The 24,438-nt window shown below is 55.0% G+C and overlaps 1 protein-coding gene across 2 annotated transcripts in view; it reads right to left on the bottom strand.

Annotated features, from left to right (window-relative positions):
* Positions 1-14,581, bottom strand: part of RASA3 (RAS p21 protein activator 3) — a 110,644-nt gene extending 96,063 nt beyond the window's left edge. For both annotated transcript variants that reach the window (XM_047720511.1, XM_047720510.1), the window contains exon 1: positions 14,438-14,581. In XM_047720511.1, coding sequence (XP_047576467.1) covers positions 14,438-14,492 — 55 coding nt within the window. In that variant the 5' untranslated portion in view covers positions 14,493-14,581. The remainder of the gene's footprint in view (positions 1-14,437) is intronic.
* Between the last annotated feature and the right edge of the window lie 9,857 nt (positions 14,582-24,438).

Here is a 24,438-nt window from a genome sequence, read left to right on the forward strand (position 1 = left end):
GCTGGAGATGTCCCTGGGGCCCCCCAGCCTGATGGGATGAGTGGGGCCAAAGGCCTGAGACACAGGTCAATGCAGGTGAGCCCACCCCACCAGGAGCAGGGGGGCCAGACCCCAGGTGCCACTAAACCCTGCCCTCCCAGCCCGGCTCCTGCACACGGCCACGTCCCCTCAAGGAATCCAGCCGGTGGTCCTGCTTTCAACAGCTCATGAAAATGCTGGTGGTTGCCCATCCCAGCCCCATGAAACCTTGGGCTCCTCCTCACAGTGAGGAAGAGCTGGACGACACAGGGACAGGCTTGCACAGGTGAGGTACAGGCAGGCCCCATATCACCACCGTGCTGCTCAACCCACTTAAGAACCCAATGAAGCCTACTGTTATCCTCATTTTACAGACACAGAGAGGTTAAATGACTTGGCCAAAGTTCACGCAGCAGGGAAGGTGCAGAGCCAGGAATGTCACCAGCTCAGCCCCAGGGCACTGCCCTTGTTGCTCACAGTCTAGACCCTTGGGCTGTATTAGTTTGGTCCACACTGCAGTGGGGGGTGGGGGTCTTTCCATGAGGCGAGCATGAGACATCTACTCCCTGCCCTCAAATGTGACTCACAGTCCTTCAAGGCCATATGCTGAGAGAAGCATAGAAAGCTAGTCAGACGCACCCTCCTTGGTGTTCAAGGTGCCCTAAGCTCTCCCACCCAGTGTGGACATTCTCAAAGTGGGTTCCCTGGGCTGTCAGGTGCTGAGCTGGGGGCCACCCTTCCTCTCCCAGCTGTGACAAACAAAAACATCTCCAAACATGCCTAAATGTCCCCGGAATAAAACCACGGTGTTAAAGAAATGTTGTGTATCTGGACACACTCACTCCCAGGTGACCAGCACGGTCTGGGACCAGACGTATGTGCCTGGGAGGGGTCCCACAGAGTGAGGTGTGAAGACGGTGGTGTGCCCATCCACGGGGCCAGTCCTGCTCTCTCACAGAAGGAACAAGGTTCACGAGTCGCCCAAGAATAGAGTAAGGAAAATTCACAGGGCCCCTCCCTCCTCCGGTTTTCTACTCCCTTCACAGGATCGAGGACTTGAGTAGTGCTGAGCAAAAACCCAGGAAGCTGGGGGGGCTGGGGTGCCAGGGAGATAGCACTAGGCCTCCCCACTATGCTGTCACTCATGGCCAAGGGGCCAAGACTCTTGGGAAACCCCAGGACCAGGAGGACCTCCCAGAAGGGGGCGAGCCTTGCTGTTCCCCCACTTCCCCAGTTGGGAGCCTTGTTTCTGAAGCACCTGGAATGTCTGCATTCTCACTCTCCCTCCCTTGCCCTCCCACTAAGGGCCCTGCGAACCACAGACGACTATGGAGAGGAGAAAGGCACAGAGGACCAAAATCCGTGTCTGGGCACCGCCTATTGCCCGTGGGTCTCAGCTGTGCCGTGCCACCCTCCCCCGTCCTGCAGGCCCTACTGTAGCCAAAGATGGTCCGCAAGTCCGAAATGCACATATGTAAATATGAATGTACAAAACAGTGTCCGATCTGGCCTCCCGGTCAATCTCTAGACCCGGTCCCTCGCCCTCCCTGCTCCCAGTGTCCCAGAGAGACCCTCGCCATCTCAAGGAGCCCGAGAAGCTGCTGATGTAAGGCAAGCCGCTGTCACCTGCTTCCAAGGAAGGGGAAGCAAATCTTCAGAGCTGGGAGCTGTGGGGGAAACTGCACTTCGAACAGATAAAATCTCAGAATAGGTAAAACACGGAGTTGATTTTTAATTTATTTCTAAAAATGAAAGTAAGTGCTCTTCTCATACATGGGGACCACTGTGCACAGTTAAAACTGACCTCCACTGGTTTGGGCATCCCACGAGGGCATACACTCCCCAGAGGGCAGGAGGAGCCGCTCAGACCCATCCTGGTCTCCTTAGCACAAAGGAAATCTCGCCTCCCCAAAACTGGAACGGTCCCGTTATCACTATCCCCATAAATACGACACTATGTCTTACCCTTTAGGCCATACAAACCCAGAAATCGAGGCCCGGGTTTTCTCCATGTGACGAGACAGACCCTGTGCACGGGCCCCACAGCCCCATAGAAGCATCTGATGGTGGCATCCAGTGGGCGAGAAGCCATCAGAAACAGCAGGCCCCATGCACTGACTTCCTCAACAGTTGACCCGTGTGACTCAGAATCACCGCCTGTGAGCGCTGTACAGCAGGAGAAAATCTTCTGAAAACCAGCTTTTTCCCAACAAGCATTTGTGATTGACACATCAAGTTGAAGTTCCTCCATCGCCTGTGGTGACCCGAAAAGCCTTCGGTCTCACTCCCACTTGTGGATGCCACCCCTCGGGGCCTGCCCCGTCCTGACACGGAGACTCAGCACGCACTGCCACGCCCCGCAGCAGCGCCCACCCCCGGGGCACAGGAGACTTCCTGGGGACTCCTGAGCTACTTTATCTGAAGATGCCATCACCGCTTTGAGGTCACAGCAAGAGGGAATTCTGCGCCAGCTCCCGGAGCGAGGCCGAGCTGCAGAAACCCTGCGGCTGAAGGCCAACAGGCACCTCGTGCTTACGCCGGCGCCCCTGGGTTCGCAGTGCCCGCGGTCCTCCTGCGGGTGCCCACGGGGAAGCCGATGCAGGCTGGGGAACGAGCGCGGCAGCGGCGCGTCCCAAAAGGAGAGAGGCCGAATTTAAGTGCCCCTAATCCGAGTGAATGACGGCTGCGTGAACGGGCAGGAAGCGTCCAGCTCCTGGGACCATGGTGCCTGCCCCTCTGGCTTCCTCCTGACCAGCCCCTCTGCTCCTGTGACTCAAGGCTCCGCCGGTCCAGGAGGACAGGAAAGGGGTTCCCTGAAGGGATCACTGGAAAACACTTTATGAAACAATAACAAATAGAAAATCAAGATACTGAGCAAAAACATAATGACAAGTGGTTTTTTTCTTTCCATGTGACCCTTTATTTCCAGTCAGGACGCGCATAAACACACTCTTGGGTCCAAATGCTGAGAAACTCTTTCTCCAAATACTTGTTGCAAGCTGAGCAGAGCAGGAAGTGATGAAGAGAGAAAGGAATGCCGCAGATCCCAGATGGACGGAGCCAGCTGGGGACTCAGGAAGCCAAGCGAGGTCTCCTGACCATCCCCTCCCACGACTGCTCAAGGAGTCACCGTCTGCAGCAGACCCAGCTCTGCTCTGGGGGGAAACGTGAAATCGTCACCCTGGCAAGGCTTCGCCTCTTCCAGATGTGTGTGCACTGGCTGCCACTCAGGAGGGGTGAGAAGAGGCTCCCCCAGCAGCCTGGCTCCGGGTTTGCCCCCACGAACCTGGAGGGGCACAAGAGCCCGTGTGTGCACCTGCCCCAGGTGAACACGCAGAAGGACCTTCTCATCCAAACCCACAGAACTGCCCAAGGTTCGCCTTCTCCTCGGCGGCACCAGACGCCCTGAGGGGCGCAGCTCACCGTCTGCGGCCCCAGTGCCAACGCCAGCAGCGGCCCCCTTCTGCTCGTTCCACTGTACCCTCCCGAGTGGCTCTGCCCAGCCAGAGTCCCCGGAGCCCGTCAGACGGGGAGGCCCGAGAGCAGCCAGCTGATAAACAGGCCCAGCTTGTGGGCCCGGGAAGCGAAAGTCTTCTGATTCAAATACAAAAAATTAAAGACTCAAAAGCAACTGTAAAAAAACTCTCAAGTCATAGAAAGTGGAAAGGTAGGGGTCCAAGCACAGAGACCCCGGGTGCCCCCAGAACTCACCCACGGCCCCCTGGGAGCAGCTCATGGGGCCATGGGACTCGCTGCAGCGCATCTGTGGCCTCTACCATGTCAAACAGAAGAAAAAAGACAGGGCTGCTTGAGAGACAGGAGCTCCTCTTAAACGCCACGCAGCCCACCACGCCCTGTGTGGCCAGGCCCCAGTGCCACAGATCTCAGCAGGGGACAGAGCCGTCGCAAGGGCTGTGAGTCTCCCTTATGTCCCCAGCCTCCCACCACACCGGGTACACGGCGTCAGGCACCTCTACCCCGAGACAGGCCACAGGGCCCCGTGTGTGTGAGTGGTGTATGCCCATGTGTATGTGTGTGTGTGCGGTGTGCCATGTGTGTACATCAGTACATCTGTGTGTGCACCTGTGAGTGTATTCTGTGCGTATGCATGTGTATAGAGTGTGCCCATATATACACATGTGTGCACCTGTGGTCTGTGCATGTATGTGAGTATAGTGTGCCCACGTGTACACACGTGTTACCTGTGTGTTCTGTGCCTGTGTGTATGGTGTGCCATGTACACGTGTGCACCTGTGTGTGCTCTGTGAGTGTTTGTGTATGCAGTGTGCCCATGTGTATGCACGTGTGCATGTGTGCTGTGCCCGTGTCTACATGTGTGCAAACATGTGTTCTATGCACACATACGTGTGTTCTGTCGTGTGCCCATGTGTATACATGTGTGCAAACATGTGTGTGTTCTGTGCACATCTGTGTGTGCACACACAAAACCATGTTCCAACAGGAGGCGGCCTCATAGGAAAGTACAGATGGATGACTGCCTCCCTCAATTAAACCCTCCTCCCCATGGGATGTAGCCGTGAGGAAAGTTCCAGAACACCTGTGTAAGTCTGACCAACTCTTGGACATACTGCATGTTGTGCTAAGGATCTCCCATGTAAACATCATACGGGCAGAGTTAACTGCCCTTGAAACTCACCCCGTAAAGTAATAAAACAGCCAATTATTGTTCCTAAGTAAAAAAGGACTCGTGGGGGGACACACGGGGGGCTCAGTCATTAAGCATCAGCCTTTGGCTCAGGTCCTGAGCCCAGGGTCCTGGGATCGAGCCCCACATCGGGCTCCCTATTCAGTGGGGAGCCTGCTTCTCCCTCTCCCTCTGCGTGCCACTCCCCTTACTCATGCTTTTTCTCTCCCTCTGTCAAATAAATCAGTAAAATCTTTAAAAAAAAAAAAAAAAACTATGCCTGGCAGTCAGCCCCAGGACAGACCGGCAGGGCCTCATGAGTAAACAGGGCTTCCCAGCCTCAGCCCCACGTGGTCTGGAATTCCCCAGTGGGACCCTCACCCCAAAGACCATGGGAAAACCAGCCGGGTCACAGCACACACCCCAGACCTCAAAACAAGTAGAGGGCTTGGCCAGGTCCCCTAGGGTCTTCACACTGATGGGTTTTCCAGAACCAGCTCATATTCCTGGATCTCTGTCTGACCCCAGACTTGGAAAGCCCCAGTTTAGCTGAGCCAAAATAAGCAGGTGCTCCGAGGCTTAGGGGCCTGGGGCTGACCTACCCTCTGAAGCCCCACTGGACCCATCTTCCACCTGCCGCAAAGCCACGCCTTCTCTGCCTGCCTCACCCAGAGAGCTTTCCCTGCACTAGGTAAGGTCGGCACCTGGGGGGGTGGGGAGAGTGGGAGCACCCGACCAGGAGGAGGGATGATCAGACAGAAGCCTGAGGGCGGGAGTCAGGGAGAAGAAGGGCTGCCCATGGGGGCACCTTCTTCTGAAGCAGGTCTCAGGTGCTCCAGGCAGCTCAAGACCCGACTCAGCAGGGAAGTGGGTCAGCAGGCTCTGAGCCCCTGGCTAGCCACACATTCACACGACAGGCTCATTCTGCTAAGTCCCCTCAGTGCTCATTTAAGGGTTCGCTAAGGAGGAAGGCATGGGTGGGAAGGCAGCTATCTCCTGTCTGAGGAAGTAATTTGGTAACACACCCAAGAAGGCAGTTCCACCCGAACCACAAAAGTGCTGGGTCTTGGACGTGGCAAGTCCATCACGAGCCAACTGGGCAGCCACAGGCTCTCTTGCTAGTGTGCTTTTGGAAAAGTCACCAGCTTCTCCGAGCCTCAGAGGTGGGAGCCGGTTAGAGTATCTGTCCTGTGCACTGCACAGAGTCGTTAGAAGATCGGATAGTGTGTTTGCAGCTCCCTAACCAGTGACCAATCCGGTGGACTGAAAACGGACAAAATCAAACAGACCTTCTGCTCTTGTACCTCCCAGAAGTGGATTCAGGACTGAAAACAGAAACCACAAGAGCTAAAAAAGGAAAACGAATCTTTTTCCTCAGACGAAAGGAAACATACAACAAAGCCACAGAGATCTCAAGGCACACGTCACAGTCCTCACCCACAGGGTGCATTTTTATTAGGATGGACAGGACAAGAAAGGAGGAATCAGCCCTGACCCAGCCAGCACACTAGACAACTGGTCCACATGGAGGGCATACCCAACTGGGCCCACACTGTAACTCAGAAAATCATGGCATCCCAAAAACAAAGCTCCAGAAAGAAATAGACGATGAACACTCTCAACTCTGCTAAATGTCCTGAAGACTCCAGAAGCCAGACCCCCATCCCAGGAGGCCGCCCACCCTAGAGACTGAGAAAGGGGGAAGGTGGTTCTCAAGAAAAGCCTGGTGACCGGGTCCTGCTCCTGGTGCTAAGGGAGTCCCAGAGGCAACTGCAGCTGCAGAGGACATGGGGGCTGGGTGGCCTGAGGGGAGAGCAGCCCCAGCCACGGTCTCCAGGCCGAGTTACCCCTGAGTCTAAGAAAGATCTGGCCACTTCGCTTACTTTTGGGTTTTATCCCACTGGCAACGGGGGCCAACACAGAATAATGCTTCACATTTTGGATAACAGGAACAGAAACAATGTGAAGAGGAAAAAACAGCCACGAGAGTCATTCCTTGACAGACTAAGGAGTGAAGGGTACTGTTCTGTTTCTAGAAAAAGTTCTGTTTTACTGCATAACTTGAGCACAGCCTCCAGCCTCCTTCAGAGGAGTGTGCTGCCCCTCACCATGTGGTTCAGATGAGAGATGCACCACGTGTGCCTTGTGTGTGAGATGTATCACGTGAAGTTCAGATGTGTGAGATGCAGCACGTGTGGTTCGTGTATGAGATGCACCACATGTGGCTCGTGTGTGAGATGCACCGTGTGGTTCAGATGTGTGAGTTGTACCACGTGTCGCTCAGATGTGCAAGACATACCACGTGTGGGTCAGATGTGAGATGTACCATGTGGCTCGTGTGTCAGCTGTACCACATGTGGTTCAGATGTGTGAGCTGCACCACGTGTGGCTCAGATGTGTGAGATGCACCACGTGTGGCTCATATGTGAGATGTGCCATGTGGTTCGTGTGTGAGATGCACCATGTGTGGTTCAGATGTGACATGCAGAATAACTGACCAGCTGTATCGGGATGCAGCAGTCCCCAGAGAGGGGTTAAGCTTACTGGAAAACTGAAACCAGGAGCACCTTAGTGTCTCAGTCAGTTAAGCATCTGACTCTTGATTTCGGCTCCGGTCATGATATCAGGGTCGTGAGATCAAATCCTGGGTCAGGCTCCTCACTGGGCAAGGAACCTGCTTCTCCCCCTCTCTCTCTCGCTCTGCCCCTCCCTGTCCACAAGTGCTGGTGTGCACACTCATGTGCTCTTTCTCTTTCTAAAAAAAAGAAAACTGAAGCCGGCAATGCTAAATTTCAGAATGGACAGACCCACAGCCCCGGGGAGTCCAGCCCTGAGCAGAAACACACCTCGTCAAACAAGGAATCACTATCTTTGGTCCCACAGTCAGCTTGATGGACCAGCACTCCTAGCAAAGACAAAACATACACTCCAACCAAAACCTGTCCAGACACCGAGGCCCGGGTGGGCCCGAGGGTTGACCCGACGAACCTTGCGTCCGGCCGTGGCGCAGGCCGGGCAGCCGGGACCGGGGACGCTCCTCTCCTGATTTCTAAGGGCGGTAACGGGACCCGGACTGCGCGGGAGTCTGAACGTGTTCACCGGTCGTTCCGCACGCCGCCTCACGCTTCGAGAACAGTGCGGGCCGCCTGTCGTGGAGGACGTCACTTTAAACACCCTTCCATCGGCGTCCGGCTCTCCACACGTCGGAGCGACCTGAGGACACTCACCAGCGGCCCGGCCCTGCGCTCCCCCAGCGCCACGTTCGCTCCAGCACCCGGTCCGCCGTTTCCGGACTCCGACGGCGGCCCCACTCCCAACGCTCCCGCACCTGTCAGCGATCGAGGCCAATCATTTTACCTTTCTGGGCCTTTCCTCTCCGAAAGGTTATTCTTTCCATTTATTTTTTTAAAGATTTTATTTATTCATTTGACAGAGAGAGAGAGATCACAAGTAGGCAGAGAGGCAGGCAGGGAGGGGGAAACAGGATCCCTGCCGAGCAGAGAGCCCCATGCAGGGCTCGATCCCAGGACCCTGGGATCATGACCTGAGCCAAAGGCAGAGGCTTAACCCACCGAGTGATTTTTAAGCTCTTCATGGGCCCATCTGTGTGTGTAATTCTATGTGTGCCTCATGGCAATACCCTCGAGCTTCCGCGGAGGCTCTTCTCCGCTCCGCCAGCCTCGGCTTCCACGCTCCCCGCCACAGCGGTACGGCTGGCAGGCTGTGTGCACCTCTATGTCCACAGCCATGCATGTGTGTCTCCGTTTGACTGTTCTTTGAGGGGTGACCTTAGGTAGATTTTTCTGCGTTTTGTTTCTTTTTCTAGGCCTGCCCCTTGGAGCTTCCTGCGCATCACCCAGCCCGGCCTGGCTCTAAGTCTTCCCTCTGGAAGCTGCATGGACTCCCACACTCGGGAACCCACGGTACAATCCCCCTTTCGGTCAGTGTTTACTCTGTCCACTCTTCACTAGTGTCCATTTGCTAGCAGATCATTTCGTGTGGCAGATCCCTCCTACACATGACCACCCGCTGCTTAGCGCACATCAGTCCATCATGGTGAACTCCCCCCCCCCCCCCGGCCGTGCAGACACAGACCCCCTCTCCACCGTCAGGGTGTGGAAGACCAGACCATCAGGGAAGACCCCTGCTCAAGCATGGTGGTCCCCCCTCTGTTCTTGAGCCTCAGACCTTGCAGGAGCAGCCACCCCTGCAAGACAGGACATCAAGTCCCCACAAGGCTCACCCTGAGACCAAAGGACCAGCCACACACAGCACCGGCCATGCCAGCCGCGCCGGCCACCACATTGTCCCCCCAGTGGCATCTGTGCAGATCTACACCACACACTGGCTCCCCCCCTTCTCAAAAACTAAGGCCGGCTCACAGCCACTTTCTCCCTACGCCTTTCCTGACCTCACCCACGTGCAAACACACACCTGAAGTCCAGCTCTCTCTTAACTGATGCGCCCAGCTACAGTGGGAACGCCACTTTGTCCCATGACTAACAGAACAGCCACAGACTGGCCTGGAAGTCACCCCTTCCTGCCTAGAGAAATGGAGCAGGCAAGTGCCCTTAATCACACAGGCTTACTAACGCCACAAAAAAGGCCTTACTCTCCACTTGGACAAAGAAACTGAGGCAGACAGGGTTCAGAAGATTTGCCTCAAGTTGTAGAATTAGTGAGAAAGACAGTCTTGGGTCCGGGCCCCCAGGTGCTGTCAGTCACGCCCGCCTCTCCTCGCAGGCTCCCGGGGACTCCTGTCCCTCCCACCACCTGACTGAGCTCTCCTGTGCCTCAGACAGCAGGAACCCACCTCCAGGGTCACTAGGAAGGGGGAGGTGCACTCACAGCCTCACTTTCAAGGGCAACTTGCAAACCTCAACTCTCAAGTGTTCGCAGCTACTGCTTCTGTTTGCTTCCGGCAAACACATCTGTCTCCTCTCCAAACATGACGAAAACATGACAAGCCGATGCCCTGATTCCCCAATGCCTTCAGGGAGGTGTGACTGCCTATATGCTCGGAGGCCTCACTAGTTTCAGAGAAGCAAATCTGAACGCTCCTTCCAAATGCGACCTTCCGGCCACATGAGTCCGCCCACAGGAATCCATGCTCTGCTCACCTGCCCGACACCTTTTCCCAAAGCGTAAGTGTTGCCAGTGGCCCTGCTCAACAAACCATCCCTGGATTTCTGTTCAAGACCACATCTCCACAATTCCTCGCCTCTCCAACATCCACCCTGGAAGCCCCAGGCAGTGACTACAAGGCTCAGGACAGCAAGGGCAGTGCCCTGGGCCTCCAGTCCCAAGAGACAGTGGTCCTGTTACCTCTTGACCCCAGAAATCACCACTTCTGTCTTTCCCAGCCCTTCACTGTACCCCACCATTCAAATCCAGGGTCACACAGAAAGCCAGACCGGGATAAGTGGTGAGAGCAAGACCATCAGCATCAGCGTAAATCCCAGCTCCACTCGTACAGACTCGGTGACTCTGGGCAGGTAAACGAAGTCATGTGGTCTCCCTTCCTCAACTTCAACGTCACAGGCTCGTGAGAACGTGCATGAAAATGACATAACACCTGCAAACCAGATCCCGAGAGTCTGCAACTCTGCCCACACCACACATGGGCACAGCAAGCCCAGGCCTTCCCACGTAAAACCCGGAGACGCGAACTAAAATCACACTTGGCCCCTGAGCCCGGCTGCTCCCCTGACATACCCCAGATCTGCACACTAGTCCTTGGGGGTTAAAAATAGCACAGGCAGCTAGCTGAGCTCGGTTAATAGAATATCCAGGTTAATTTTAGCATCAGAGTGCTCAAGAGAATACAGAATCCCTGATGCCAAGAGCCGTGTGTGGCCTGCCCCTTCGCCCACTGTCAAACACACACACAATGAAAAAGCCAACATCACTGATGTCACTGCCTTATATTCACAAAATGTTTTCTCTCATTGGGAAAACCACATCTTCCTAGCCCCATGAAGACCCTACTACCAACAATAACTACTCTAACTTAGCAAGCAGGCCGCCACCACCTCTGACCCTTACAGGACCCTGTGAGGAGCACAGTACTGCTTCCCATGTAGGAAATCTGGTTAAAGATCCCACTTTTAACAGAGCCCCTGTGGTCTGGGCCATCTCCACCACACTCCTCCAAAGCAGCCATCTGGCCAAGGGAGGTGCCGGCCAGAGACCCTCAACCACCATTTCCTGCTCTCACCTCCCTCAGTTCCCTGCCAAGGGACCTCTTGTTCTGGTGGGATCGTGTTTGTGTCTGGCTGGAGGGAAGGCACAAGGCTGGGGCAGGCTCGCCTGGGCCCACAGCACCCACACCCTGCAGGGCCATGTTTTTCTGAATAGGAGGAGCTGTCAGTTCTGATGTGCCATCGATCTTCTCGGCCAGACAAGTTGTACTCTTACAGAGCAGGAACGCTGAGAGCATGCTCGGAGCCCAGTGGAGCCTGAGAGGCTCCATGTAGATGGAAGGGAGAAACAGGGAATAGAGGGAATCCTGTGGCAAGGAATCAGGCAGAGTGGCTCATATGGAACATACACGCCAACACACCAAGCAGATCCAAACTGGGCCCTCAAGCCTGATGATGAAAACCATTAACAAGGCAAGAGGGCTTTTCTCACTCTTGAGTTCAAGGATAGGATTTTTTTTTTTCTAGCCCAAGAGAAAAACCTTTGTATATTGCTCTTAATTGAACACTTTATAAGGATAAGATGATACTTTTAAAATCCAGAGGTAACTATTATGGGAAAAGAACATACCCCTGGGAAGCAAGGCTATACCACAATGCCTAAAGGGGCGTCATGTCCAAAATAACACAGAAGAGCTCTGGCTGTGGTCCCCCGCACACTCCCTACCCACAGTCGTCAAGCTGCTTCCCCTCTGGCACCAAGGCCCTGACTCATGGAAAGTCAGAGAAGCAACTTCCTCAAAGTTACCACCTCAGAGGAAGTGCATTTGGCCTTAGCCCACAAGAGATACTAGTACAAAAACAGTAACAATTGTTCCCAAAGGTAGACAATGTTTCAGATTTTTAAGTGTGTGGAAGAACTACCCAAAACACCTGCAAGATTTCAGTGGAGAAAGCCACAGGTTCTTCAAGACAAGGACTCAGAACAGTTACAATAAAAACGCCTCAGTCTGATGTGGCTTTTGCAAAAGGTGGAAGGGCGAGAGAAAGGGGAGAGGAGAACAAGGAACAGATTCTTCCCATTGTCCCCAGCCTTCGCCTGTCAATGAGACAAGGACCACCACACAATCCAAAACTATTTAAGAATTAAAGGCCAAGGCCCTGATACCTAAAACACGCTTCATCCCCCCAAAAATGTTCTGCCTTTTTTCTTAGCAGCAGGAGTAGTAACATTGCTTACTAGTCTAACTTCAGGGAGAAATTTTCTTTCTCTGTTTTCTGACAGCGAGGGGTGCGCATTAATGCCAGCCAGAACAATCCCGTCTTGTGCGTCCCCACCGGATGCAGCAGACAATTACTGCGTGCATCTTGCAAATGGAAAAATGAGGCTATGGACGGGGAGGCCACTTGCTCTGGGCCAGCCAGCCAGCCAAGAGCACACGGGCGTGCGGCCAGCTAGCCTGGAGACAACGTTCAGAGATGAATGGACGGCCTGGCCAGTGTGTCCCCAAATGAGGAGAGGCCAGTGTGCATGTGACCATGCGTGTGTATGACTCATGCGTGTCTGCTCCTCTCCCAGATCAACTCTGGTGTTTCTCGTCATCTTGTGCCTTTAAGACCAGGGCATTCAGGCAAGTCAGAGGCAACACTGGCCACAACAGACAACCAAGGAGAGAAATCAAGAGCTCAGCACACCACCTTCCATGCCCAGAACCATCCTGATCCCATTCTATTAAAGGCTCTCCCTTGAGTCAGATGAGACTAAGCCCCAACCCAGTGCACCCAGTTCACCCTCAGGGCTGCAGCCCAGCCTCGAACTCAGAAGCCTGGCCAAGACCACCCAAACACAGAAGTATGCCGTGCCGTGCTGTGTGTAGCCCCTTGCTCTCTGACCGCCCCCCCCCCCCCCCCGATAACAAGGGGAGACACTGTATCTCCCTCTTACAGCTCAGCATTGTGCACTGTGATGAGGACCCTCGGAGGAAAGAGAGACAAGAGCTTCTTGGAGATGGAACAACACCCAGGGAGTTGGATGCTGGTGCTGTTCTCACTGCTACAGCCCTCAGACCTGGGGAAGGGGCTCCAAAGCTCCCAACAGCACCTTTTCCCCTTGGGGTTAGAGATGGCAGATGTTTCCATCACTGCACTACTCCAAAGCTGAGCTGGGTGGTTCTCTCCCTCGTTGAAAGTGGAACACAAAACACAGAAAGCCTAACCAAGCGGTGTCTCCAAACCCTCTTCCTTCCACACGAGGCCCCTCTCTTTCAGATCCAGAACCCACCCACAGACAAGGCCAGTGGGGCTGCTCTCCCGCATCTCCAGGGGTCTCCTCACTCCCCTGCCTCCTGTACTGTACCACTCTGGAAAGAAATCAACACCACTGTTCCAGAACTCTCCTGGAATTGAATGTCAGAATGACAGTGCCTGGCCTGAACCACAAGGTCCTCAGACCCACTCCTGCCTGCTGTACGCAGAAAACCTGGCACACTCCTCCACAACCAGACCCCCACGCCAAGGTCCCCCTCCTGCTCCCTTGATCCAGGAAGCATCTGGAACCCTCGGGGGTGATGTCCCTCACACTCCCGGTTGCTGAGTGAGGGCTCTGGGCCAGAGGGCCTTGGCAGAGGCAGTGTTCCCGCCCCCGCTTCAGCGGCTTGCCCCGTGGAATCTCTCAGTGTGAAAGTGACAGCAGATTTCACCCGAGTGAACACGAGAAATCGGCTGCAGGCAGACTGGAGCCCGAAGATCTGCTACATCCAGTCCCCAGTGCTTCTCCGCCAAGTATCCACAGTGTCTCGGTGATGATCCTCGAACCAAAATAAAGCCGACAGGAAACGACACGCGGATTGGGGCGGCTGGAATTCCTCCGGCAGCATCAAATGTCATCAACAACGGACAGTCCCTGGGTGCCTGGCTCTGTTCCCAGCGGCCCCTTTTCACGTGGGGAGAGCAGGGACCGCGGACGCCAGGGGACCCCGAGGACGAGCAACACTGCGGGTCCGCCGAAGGCTGTTCTCTCTCCCGGGACGTTTACGGCATCGCTGTGTGACAGTCACTCCGGACAAGGATCTTGTTTTTAGGAGGCAAAGCACTTGCCCACCGCCCTCCGGAGACAAACAGCGGCGGGCAGACGCGGGCCTCTCCGGAAGGCCCCAGCAAGTGCGGACGAGCCTCCAGCGCGCCCTGGAATCCGCATTTCACGCCCTCCCCAGGCCCGGACGGCGACGCGGCCTGCACGGCAGGCGCCGGTGGCCCTGAGCCCCTCCGGCCGGGTCTCAGCGGAGGGGGCCTGGGCGCTCCCCGCCTCCCCGCGCGAGGAGCTGGGGCCGGGCGTGCAGCGCACATCCGCCGCGGGCCGCGCACGCACAGCCGCGAACACGCACAGCCGCCCCCAGGCCGCGCGCCCCGCACCGCCCGCAGACGGAGCCGGGCCCACGCCCCCGGGGCACGCGTGGAGGGAAGCGTCCGGGAGCAGCCGCGGAGCGGAGACGCGACTCCGCGGTCCGCCCAGCCGCCCACGGACACGCACGCCCGCAGGCTCCCGCCGCGTCCCGCCCCGCACTGCCCCGCACCGCCCCGCACCCGCGTCCGCGCTGCCAGGCCCGCCGCCGGGGAGGGGGCGCGCGGCGCTCACCGATCTTGATCTTCACGCTCTGGAAGACCCGCAGCCCCTCCTCCTCCACCGCCATACTGCGTCGCCCGCCCGGGAGCCCGCGGGCCTCCCCGGATCCGCGCGCCAAGCCCCGCGGAGCAGCCGCAGCCCGAGCCGCGGCGCAGTCCCAGCGCTCTGCGCCAGACCCCGCGCGCCACCGCCGCCCCGCCCCGCCCACCGGCCTGCCCCGCCCCGCCCACCGGCCTGCTCCGGCTCCCCATTGGCCGCGACTCCAGAGAGGCGGGGCGCAACTGTTCCGCCCGCAGCGCGGTCCCAGCTGCCCATTGGCTGAGGCCTAGGAGGCGGGAGCGAGACGGCTCCGCCCGCGGAACAGCGCCAGCTCCACATTGGCCGAGGCTCGGGGAGGGGCGGAGTCGGTCTCGGGAGGGCTCGGAAGGGACCGGCCGGTAGAGGGACGCGAAATGGGGAAGAACCGCGCGGGGAGGCTAGAGAAGGGATGGAGAACCGGGTGCGGGGGAGGCCCGAGGAGACCGGGGGGGGGGGACCGGGAGAGGGGATGGTGGGGACCTGGCTGGGGGTGGGGGTCGGGGATGGGGGAGCTAGGAGGGGGAATGGGGGAAAACGGGCGGGGAGGGGCTAGGGATGGGGAGACCCCGGTGGGGGACCCGGTGTGGGGCGGAGCGGGGAGGGGCGGGGAGGGGCGAGGAGGTGGAGGAGGCCGAGGAACCAGAAGCGGGAATGGAGGAAATGAGGGGGGAGGGGGAGCGAGGATTGGGGGAACCCCGTGGGGCGAGGAGCCCAGGATAGAAGGAAGCCAGATGGGAGGGCTGGGGGTAGCCGGGCAGCGGAATGCAGTGGGACGGGGCAGGGGCACGGGGGAAGGAGGGAGACCCTGAGGCTTGGAAGAGCGTCGTCTAGATTAATGTACTCAAAATCCTGAATCCCAGACATCCCTAAATCTTCTGGACCTGAGAGGCGTCCCACCTCTCCCTGTTACAGACAAATGCTCTCTGTGTTTGCTGGTGACTGCGGAGACCTGTGCAGGACGGTGGTCCACCGGGGGCCTCCGGCTCCACGCCTCCACCGTGTCACCATCTCCCCACTGGAGACAGGCGGGATCAGACAAAGGAAGAAGGTCTTGTCTGCAAAGGAGCCTCACAACCAAGGGGACGTGTGCGCAAAGGGCTGGAGGAAATAAACCCAAAACCAGATCCAGAGAACGTTGGATTTGGGCAGGGAGAACAAAAAGGTAGATCAGGTTAGAGTATACTGATATGGGGTCATTCAATTATGGGAGAGGATTTGTCACTTGGCAAGTACCCCGCGCCTCTGGCATGGCCTTTGGAAGCTCGGAACAAGTGATATCCCGCACTAAGTGGGAATGCCATGGTCGTGGCAGACAGCAGGGGAAAGCACGGCAACGCTCAGAGAAGCCACACAGGAGAGTAAATACACTCCTATGACTGGGAAAGCTCGTTGCGAACTAGGTTCCCTGGAAAGCCTGGAGGACACTTCATGACAAAAGTGGTGAGGACTATACAGGTGAGAGTCTCCGCAGGAGGTGGCCATCGTAGGACTGACCTGAGGGTACAGATGCCAGTATAGACAGCACTGGGCTCGCTGATAGCAGTGCCGGTGATCAGATAGTGACATACTAGAGGCCAAGCCGTGGTGTTTCACCATCAGAAGCAAGCCAGGTGCTATCATATACTGAGCAGCAGGACTGGAGTGACAGCCGGGGCACTTCGAACTGCACAGGGCTGCCGAGATGGTCAGCCGGACGTGCTGTCAGGAGCAAGGCAGTTGCTGGCCGATGAGAGGGTGGTTCCATCCATACAGCCAAAAGCAATCAAAGACAGGTATCAGTAGCTGAAGAAATGTGCCCAATAAAACATCACAGTCCCTTGCCCAGTTTTCAGATGTGAGCCTGTTTTCATCCCCAGAGCCCACCAAGTGGGAGAGAGGAGCTGGCAATACATATGCATGGTAAGGGTTCCCCTAGGACACCTCCCCCCAGCAAAGGCACCTGTGGCCATTTACCTAGACATTTCAAACACTACTGGCCTTCAAGTCATGAGACACAGGGACCCAATGTGTAGAAAAAGATTTGTGAGGTCTAGGGAATGAGTGGAGCCCTGGCCCCAGCAGGACTCACAGGGAACACTCCCCCTCCCACCCTGCCCCAGTTACCACTGATTTCCTCTGGCACTGAAGGTAAAATTGACGCAGACATATGTGACAGTTGTCAGAAAGCCCACATTGGTTCCTTGGTGTGGGGGTGAAGAGTCATCCCAGGAAGGAAGGCCAAGTAGGGTGCTAGGATGGAAAATAAAAACAATAACACATACTGCGGAAACAGACCAAGACTGCCCTTAAAGAACTCATGGGTTATTTAATTGGCCAGTTCCCCCTCTGAGACCAGATATGTTCTGGGTGGTGACAGTAGACCAGCTCAACCACACAGCAGTCCCAGCCGTAGCTGCTGTGCCACCTCAGCCTCTGGCCGGAGTGTGTGGCCATGGAGCCAAGATGTCCACGCTTCACCACCCTCAAGAAGGAGAATCCGAAGCAATTTACATCACATGGTGTAGACTAACACATAACCTGTCCCACTGGGAGGCTTTCCTGCCCTCTGTTACAGTATAGTCCAAGGAGACCTGGACCATCCGAACAGGCTTCAGAGTGTTAACTTGGGGGACACCTGGGGGGCGCAGTTGATTAACCGTCTGCCTTCAGCTCTGGTCACGATCTCAGAGTCCCAGAATGGAGCTCCACATCGGGCTCTCTGTTCCACGGGGAGTCTGCTTCTCCCTCAGCTCTGCCTGCCTCTCTGCCTGCTTTTTCTCTCTCTCTCTCTCTCTGTCAAATAAGTAAATAAAATATTTTTTTAAAAAGTGGGTGCGCCTGGGTGGCTCAGTCAAGTGTCTGCCTTTGGCTCAGGTCATGATCCTAGGGTCCTGGGATTGAGCCCTGTGTTGGGCTCCCTGCTCTGTGGAGAGCCTGTTTCTCCCTCTCCCACTCCCCCGGCTTGTGTTTCCTCTCTCGCTGTCTCTCTCTCTCTCTTTCTCTGTCAAATAAATAGTCTTTTTAAAAATTAAAAAAGAATGTTGATTTGGTTCAGTATGTTGATGACATTTTAGTCTCACCAGATGAGCAAGAAGCTGGTCGTTCATTGGAGGCTTTGGTGAGACATAAGCACTCTAAGACACACGTGCTCAGACTTTGTAGAGATTCAGGGGTTCCACACATCAGTGAGGCATCATGTCCCTGAGTATGTACTTTTCTTTCCCTCTCAACACAGAGATCCACACAGCATACTTTTAGAATTCCTCCCTCAACAAAACTCAACCTCCAAAGAAATGTGCCGTACCATGTCTTCTCAAAAATGTTCTGCACAAAGGAAGTGATCATTAATTTTCTAAATTAAAATCTGTTCTTTTAGAGTTTTGATGGAAAGGAACAGGAAGACAGGGGCATCTGGCTGGCTTAGTCGGTGGTGTATGAGACTCTTGATCTTGGGGTTGTGAGTTTAGGCCCCACATTGGGTGTGGAGCCTACTTAAAAAAAAAGGAAAGAAAGAAACAGGAAAACATTGGGGGATTAAAGGAAAAGATGAGGGTTTTGTTGAAAGTTTATAACTTTGTTTATAACTCACAGTTACACTTTCTCTCTTTGACAGAATCTCTTCTGCACTCCCCCAAAAATATTTCTTGAAAAGTATCAATCTATCAATAAGTAGATATTTATGAATTGCTAAGACATCATAATTACATCATCTATTATTCATATTTGACCAAAATACTTTCAAAGGATTTGAAGTGGCATAAAATAAATGACCAGTATATAACAGAATGATTTTTAAAGGGGCAAAGAAAGCATTGAAGGAAGAAGCTGTTGTGTCAAATGTCGACAGTGGAAACAATCAGTTATATCTTATAAATGGAAGTATATCCATTTTTCTGGAAAAACATAGCCAACTAAGCAATATGGAATTTTTTTCCCTAGGGATATTCAGCACGTTAGGGAAGGAGGTTTCCAATCTCAGGGACTGACCTTCGTGGACATGCTCACGGCAGCAGCGGGCAGACAGCAGAAGCTCCACTAACACTTGTGGACTAGATGTACTGGCTTCTCCCGCTGCCTCATGGAGAACTCAGGGACATACTGTTAATCCATAACTCTCGAGTAAGGTCTGCTCAGGCTCTCAGGAGTCATGGAGTACAGCTCTCGAGGCCTGAGCGTCCAGGAAAGAGGGCTTTCCAAGAGTCTAGACGGACGAGCCCTGAAACACCTTTGAAGAGCATTTCTCAATTATTAGTTGCTTGGGCCACACAGAGGACAGAAGTGGGAGAGTGGACACGTCTACACTAAGATGCCTTCTGGATGCTTAGAGCCCAGATGGTGTCTGGCTGGTAGAAAGCAGGCCTAGTGCTCCGAGAGCAAGTGGGCCGAGCGTGGACACTCGGCCTGTCCACCCTGAGGAGGCACCAGTAGGCCAGGCTGCGCACACCACCAGCCCTTGGGGAGCACGAAGGCCAACCCACCCGCCCTCATCACAGCGAGACAAGGAACTGTGCGCCTGGAAACTGGAAGGAAGGGACATCCTATCTGGCTGGAAGCAGAGAAAAGCAAGTGGGATATTTTCCAGTCTCTCCTCCTGCTGTGGCAATTGAAGATGCCTTTTGAAACCCAGAGATAAGAGGGAAGTGGCCAGGATCCGTGAGTCACGTTGGAGGGCCACCGGGATCTACAGCCGTGAAAGTGAAAGATACGAAAGCAAGAAATGAACTTCCCACTTCTTATTGGGTAAAACCAAACCAACTAAGGAATCCACATAGCCCAGATCCACGTCCTGACCAATAAAATCCTCACTTGGGCTCGGCACCCAGTGTGGAACCTGATCAAGATTCTCTCTCTCCCTCTCCTTCTGCCTCTCTCTCTCTCTCTCTGTAAGAAAAAAAAAAAACCTCCATCAATCCCAAACCCCAACCCTAACCCAACCCTGTCCCAGAAAAAGCTCAAAGGAAAAGGGTTCCTGATTTACACCATTTGGGATGGGGATTTGCTGTCAAGACTGTTCTGACTCTCAATACTCAGCAGGATCATGGCACAAACTCCAAAGGAGAAAAATCCCAGGGCTCTGGAAAATTCGTCTGACCCACAGACATGTCCTCCGGGAAACCAGCACTGGAGACCCAGAGCAAGTGTAGCAGCAAGTCTCAACCTTTTGCCCACATGGTCCCGTCAGGCAAACTGATGGTGTCAGTGCCCGGGAAGAGCTGGTCCTTTTGTAAGACATTAGATTCAGAGACCCAGCACAATAGGAAAGACTTTAAAGGGGCCAAAATGGGGGCACGTGGGTGGCTCAGTCAGTTGGGCATCAGGCTCTGGGTTTCAGCCTGGGTTGTGATCATGCAGTAGTGAGGACAAGTCCCGCATTGAGTTTGGTGCTTGGTGAGGAGTCTGCTTCAGAGTCTCTCTAAAATAAATAAATAAATAAATAAATAGATTGATTAATTAAGTCTTTAAAAAATAAAAGTGCAAAAATATACATGTGTGCCCATCATTATAGCACAAGTATTTTTATTTCTCTGCTCCTGTCAAGGTTTTATTAGTATTTACATACAATCCCACACAGTGGCCCAAGAATTTGTACACGTAACTCTGTTTAGCAATTCGTTTATTCAGCCTTTAGTGAGCACCCAGCGTGTCTCTGGAAGCTGCTGGGTGCTGTGGAATTATGGGAGAAACACAGCACACCCCTCACCCCAGGGCCTTGAGTCACCCACACAGTTTCCATGCCTGCGCTCCGCTCAGTGTGGACCCACAAACCAGAGAAACAGAAGAAAAGGTCCAGGGAGCAGCGCCTCTCCTCAGCGGGGAGCCTGGAAGTCGCCAGCACTCCCCATGGCCTCAGGGCGGCACCAGGGGGAGTGGATGGTGGTGGCCACTGAGAAGGAAATCTGCCAGAGTGCGTGTTACCGGGGCCAGTGACCACAGAGAGGAAGAAAGACAAAGCTGGGGGCTCGGGAGCAAACACAGGACGCGTGGGTGTTGGTACATCTCATGTACCTTCGAGCATGAAAAGTGAGGGACTGACTGCTCAACCCCACGCGTGGGCTGTGACGTTCCACCCATTTTCAACTCTTCCAAACACAATGATGTGAACATAACGGGTGCCCCAGGATATTTCTAAGTGTCTTTGTGAAGTGGGGACAGGTGGCGCCTGGGACCAGGGCGATCAGACCGGACTCCGCCAGCCCCCCTCCCCCAACCCGGGCTCCTAGTGGCTTTTTCATCTCCCCCCTCCTCCCCCCCCGTAAGGGTGGGGCTCCTTCCTCTCCAGCTGGAGGATGCTGTGAAGGCGCTGAGCCCCAGGTGATGCGAGCTCCCCGTCCCCCTCAGCCCTTCAATTGCTCGATTGCTCGCTGCCACAGGCCCCCACCCCTCTGTCCTCCCAGCTATGCTTGGAGCCAGTGCTGAGTGTGGCCTCTGGTGCCCAAGGTGACTGTGGGCCCACGTTCCTCTGCAAAGACAAAGCCACCAGGGCTCCCTGAGCCTGTGAGAGATCTGCAAACCCAGAAACAGCCTCCAACCTGTCCTTCCACAGCCGGGAGGTCCAAACTCCACTGAAAAACCTGCTCATGTGAATGAGGTCAGCCTGTCACACGGGCCCCATGACTCCTTTTATACAGCACTGCGGAATGACACTCTGTGGAGGGGGAGAGTGGACAGGGACTGTCAGGGCCCTTGGTGTCTTGGCAGGTGTCTTGGCAGCGCTGGTGGCCCCAGGAAACCAGGCGTGACAGACTCGCACAGATCTGAGCACACACACGAGTGCACGCAGAGCGTGCCGTCTGCGTCGGTGGGATCGGCTGGAGGCTGTCTTGGCTGGGATCTTGGATACGGGCAGCACAGTCCCACAAGATGTGGCCAGTGGAAGGAACAGTGACCAGCACCAGGGATCTTTGTGTTACTCCTCATAGTGCTTGTGAATCTGCAGTCCTCTCGAAAGAAGAAAACCCCAAAGGAAGGACAATACGGCAAGAGACACCAACTCGGTGACTGTCTCTCCTGCAGCAGCCTCACGTGGGCCGACATCCTCTCCTGTTGGGGGGCTGGTTTCTGGCTCCCCACAGGAAGGGCGTGACCTCTTGTTTATCAGCCACACCTGAGGAAACGGTGCCCTCTGCCCTCAGTGTCCTTGCTCACAAACACTGCCAGGGGGTTTGACCGCAGCCGGCCCAGTGAACCAGGGAAGGGTCCCTCGGCGCCCCCCCCCCAACAGAGCCTCCCCTGGAGGGCAGGCAGACATTCCCAAGCTCCTTGCCCTAGAGGGCCACCCTCCTAAGTGAGATTACAGCCTGACCAATGGGTGGGGCGGCTCCAGTCACTCTGAAACCCACAGTGTACAGAAATGCAGCTGGTGGTCCTGATTCCAGGAACTACTCAGACTTCTTAGTAAAGACCCACAGACGTAAATACATTTCAGGTCATGACCTGATAGACTCTCACACATTTTATGAGATAATACCTATCCTGACTAGATATAATGTGTCCTAAAATTTTATATTCTATTCTAGCTTCGCTTAAACTCCCCCTTGTTTGTTTGATTTGGAATTGATTTTGGGATCCTCAATCAGGTGGTGAACCGCTAGAGTGCGGGAGGGGACCAGCTCACAGGGTCCAACCGTACATTTTCAGGAGTTTTGCTCGCTGATTATTAAACAAAACCATTATTAAAAATCGAATTATAGGGGCGCCTGGGTGGCTCAGTGGGTTAAGCCGCTGCCTTCGGCTCAGGTCATGATCTCAGGGTCCTGGGATCGAGTCCCGCATCGGGCTCTCTGCTCGGCAGGGAGCCTGCTTCCCTCTCTCTCTCTGCCTGCCTCTCTGTCTACTTGTGATCTCTCTCTGTCAAATAAATAAATTAAAAAAAAAATCTTAAAAAATCGAATTATACAGGCTTACAAAGCTTACAAAACCACATACGCCTATGCTCTTGATGCTCATTATGTGGTGGAAATGCTACACGAGACGGTCACTTGCTTCTCTTCCCGCCTTGCAGAGTTCACACCGTGGAAATTGACGAGCTCCACACACTCCCGCCCTTCGTTTCCGGTCAGTTCTCCGGCACTTCTCAGCAGGGCCAGCTGGGAGACTCCGTCTGAGATGCCCTCCACTACACAGTCCCTTCCCTGTCCCATCGCACCTCGTGCTTGATTGTGAAGACAGGAGAGTCCAGGCCGGGACCAGCTGGTGTCGGAGTGGGAGTGTGCCCTCTCTCCCCATTCTAGGTCCTGTGCGGTCACCCAGAAGTCCTGCCTCTCACCCCACACTGCAGGTCAGGGCTGTCCGCGTGCAGTCAGACGGCGAGACTCTGGGGCTGGAAGCAGAGCCGTCTCCCATCCAGGCCTCCTCATCCTTTCTGAGATGTAGATGTGTGGGTGGGGAGCGGGTCCCAGGACCCACAGTCAGCCGGACGCTGCTCTTCTTGGCCAGGCAGCTGATGCCCAGGGACAGTCATGGAGACCCAGCACCCAGCTCTGGGGAGGTGCAGGGCTGTTTGCTTTCAGCCTGGCCTGCTGGTGTGGACTTCTCCTCGGCGTGCTTCTTCATTTGCACTCACAAACTTATCCCAGATGTGTTATTAGGGGGTGGGGAATATAGAGCTCTTACAACCTTTCCTCCAAGGCTGTCCCTAAAGAAAGAGAAAATCTGACGGGAAGTGCACACACAAGACGCTGGATGCAATCGGTCCCTACCTTACAAAATATGCTTCATTGCGTTACTGTTTTTCACCCAGCGCTGGTTTTTATCACTAAGGGAAATATAAAGGAAGGTGATCCCGGTCCCACTCCTCTTTCATGAAAGCCGTCTTCATGTTCCTCCACTTGTGTCCCCGAGCAAGTGTTCCCACCCAGTCAGAACCAAGAGCGGCGAGAACACTTTGCCACCCATGTGGAAGCCACTAAGAATCCCATGTGTTTCCTAACCGGGTGGGCACTGAGGCTCTGCTCCTCTCCTGTGTGCACGTGAAGGGGCGAGGTTGGTGAGGGCGCCTTCCCACCGCCTGGCGCCATTCCCTGCCTGCATGTCGCACATTTAAATAAGAGCAGACACAATTAGCAAGGCCTCTGGGGGCAAAGTTCTGTGTGCTCAAGGGAGACCACCGGCTCAAAGCCCCTTGCCTGCCTTCACTGTTTTACCTCTCCACCCCCATGGACTGCGAGAGTCAGCAGCCACTCGAAGCCTGGGCCACAAGGAGGAAAGGGAGCTGCCGGGCCCCAAAGGACAGACCAGCCTCCTGGGCTGGAAGGCCATGTTAGGTGGCAGGAAGCCACAGGATCCCAGCGGGTATCTTCCGTAAGCCAAGCTAAACTCCAGACCCCCCTTGAGGGGATGCAGAGCGGACATGTATGGTGATGAATTCACTAACGCTGGGTGCTCCCTGACCCTGCTGCCTTCTAAGAGTTACCCTGGCAGTGAAGACGCAGCATCACAGGGGAGGTCTGGGGCTCATTGAGGTCCCTTGTTTAAAACACCATTTTTTTTCACCAGGTGAGAAATTTGGGATGAAACAGAGCATGGTCACCATGACCCACCCTGCACAGGAACAAACATCTATTTTCCACTTCACAGTGTGAGCCGTCCTCTGGAAACTCAGCTCACGCTATGTCAATCCTCTGCCCACACCCTGGCCTGTCCTCCCGTCCAAAATCTCAATCCCTACATACAAACAAGGCCTGTGTGCGCCTGTTCTGCCATCCTCTGGCCTCACCTCCTGGCATGCCATTTGCTATTTCTCAGGGCTCCAGGTCCATGGCCTCTGTGTCCCCCCCAAGCATTTGCCAGCCTCAGGACCTTTGCACTTGCTGTTCTCGCTGCTGGAGTGTTGCTCCGTAGACACATGCTGCTCTCTCTTCTCCCTCTGAGATTTTGCTCAAATGATCCGAGAGGTTTCTCTACTTCACATCACATAACTGCCTCCCTGCCCCCTTCATTCTCATCTTTCCAGCTCA

Source organism: Lutra lutra, chromosome 3, assembly GCF_902655055.1.
Source record: "Lutra lutra chromosome 3, mLutLut1.2, whole genome shotgun sequence".
In the NCBI taxonomy this organism is placed as follows: domain Eukaryota; kingdom Metazoa; phylum Chordata; class Mammalia; order Carnivora; family Mustelidae; genus Lutra; species Lutra lutra.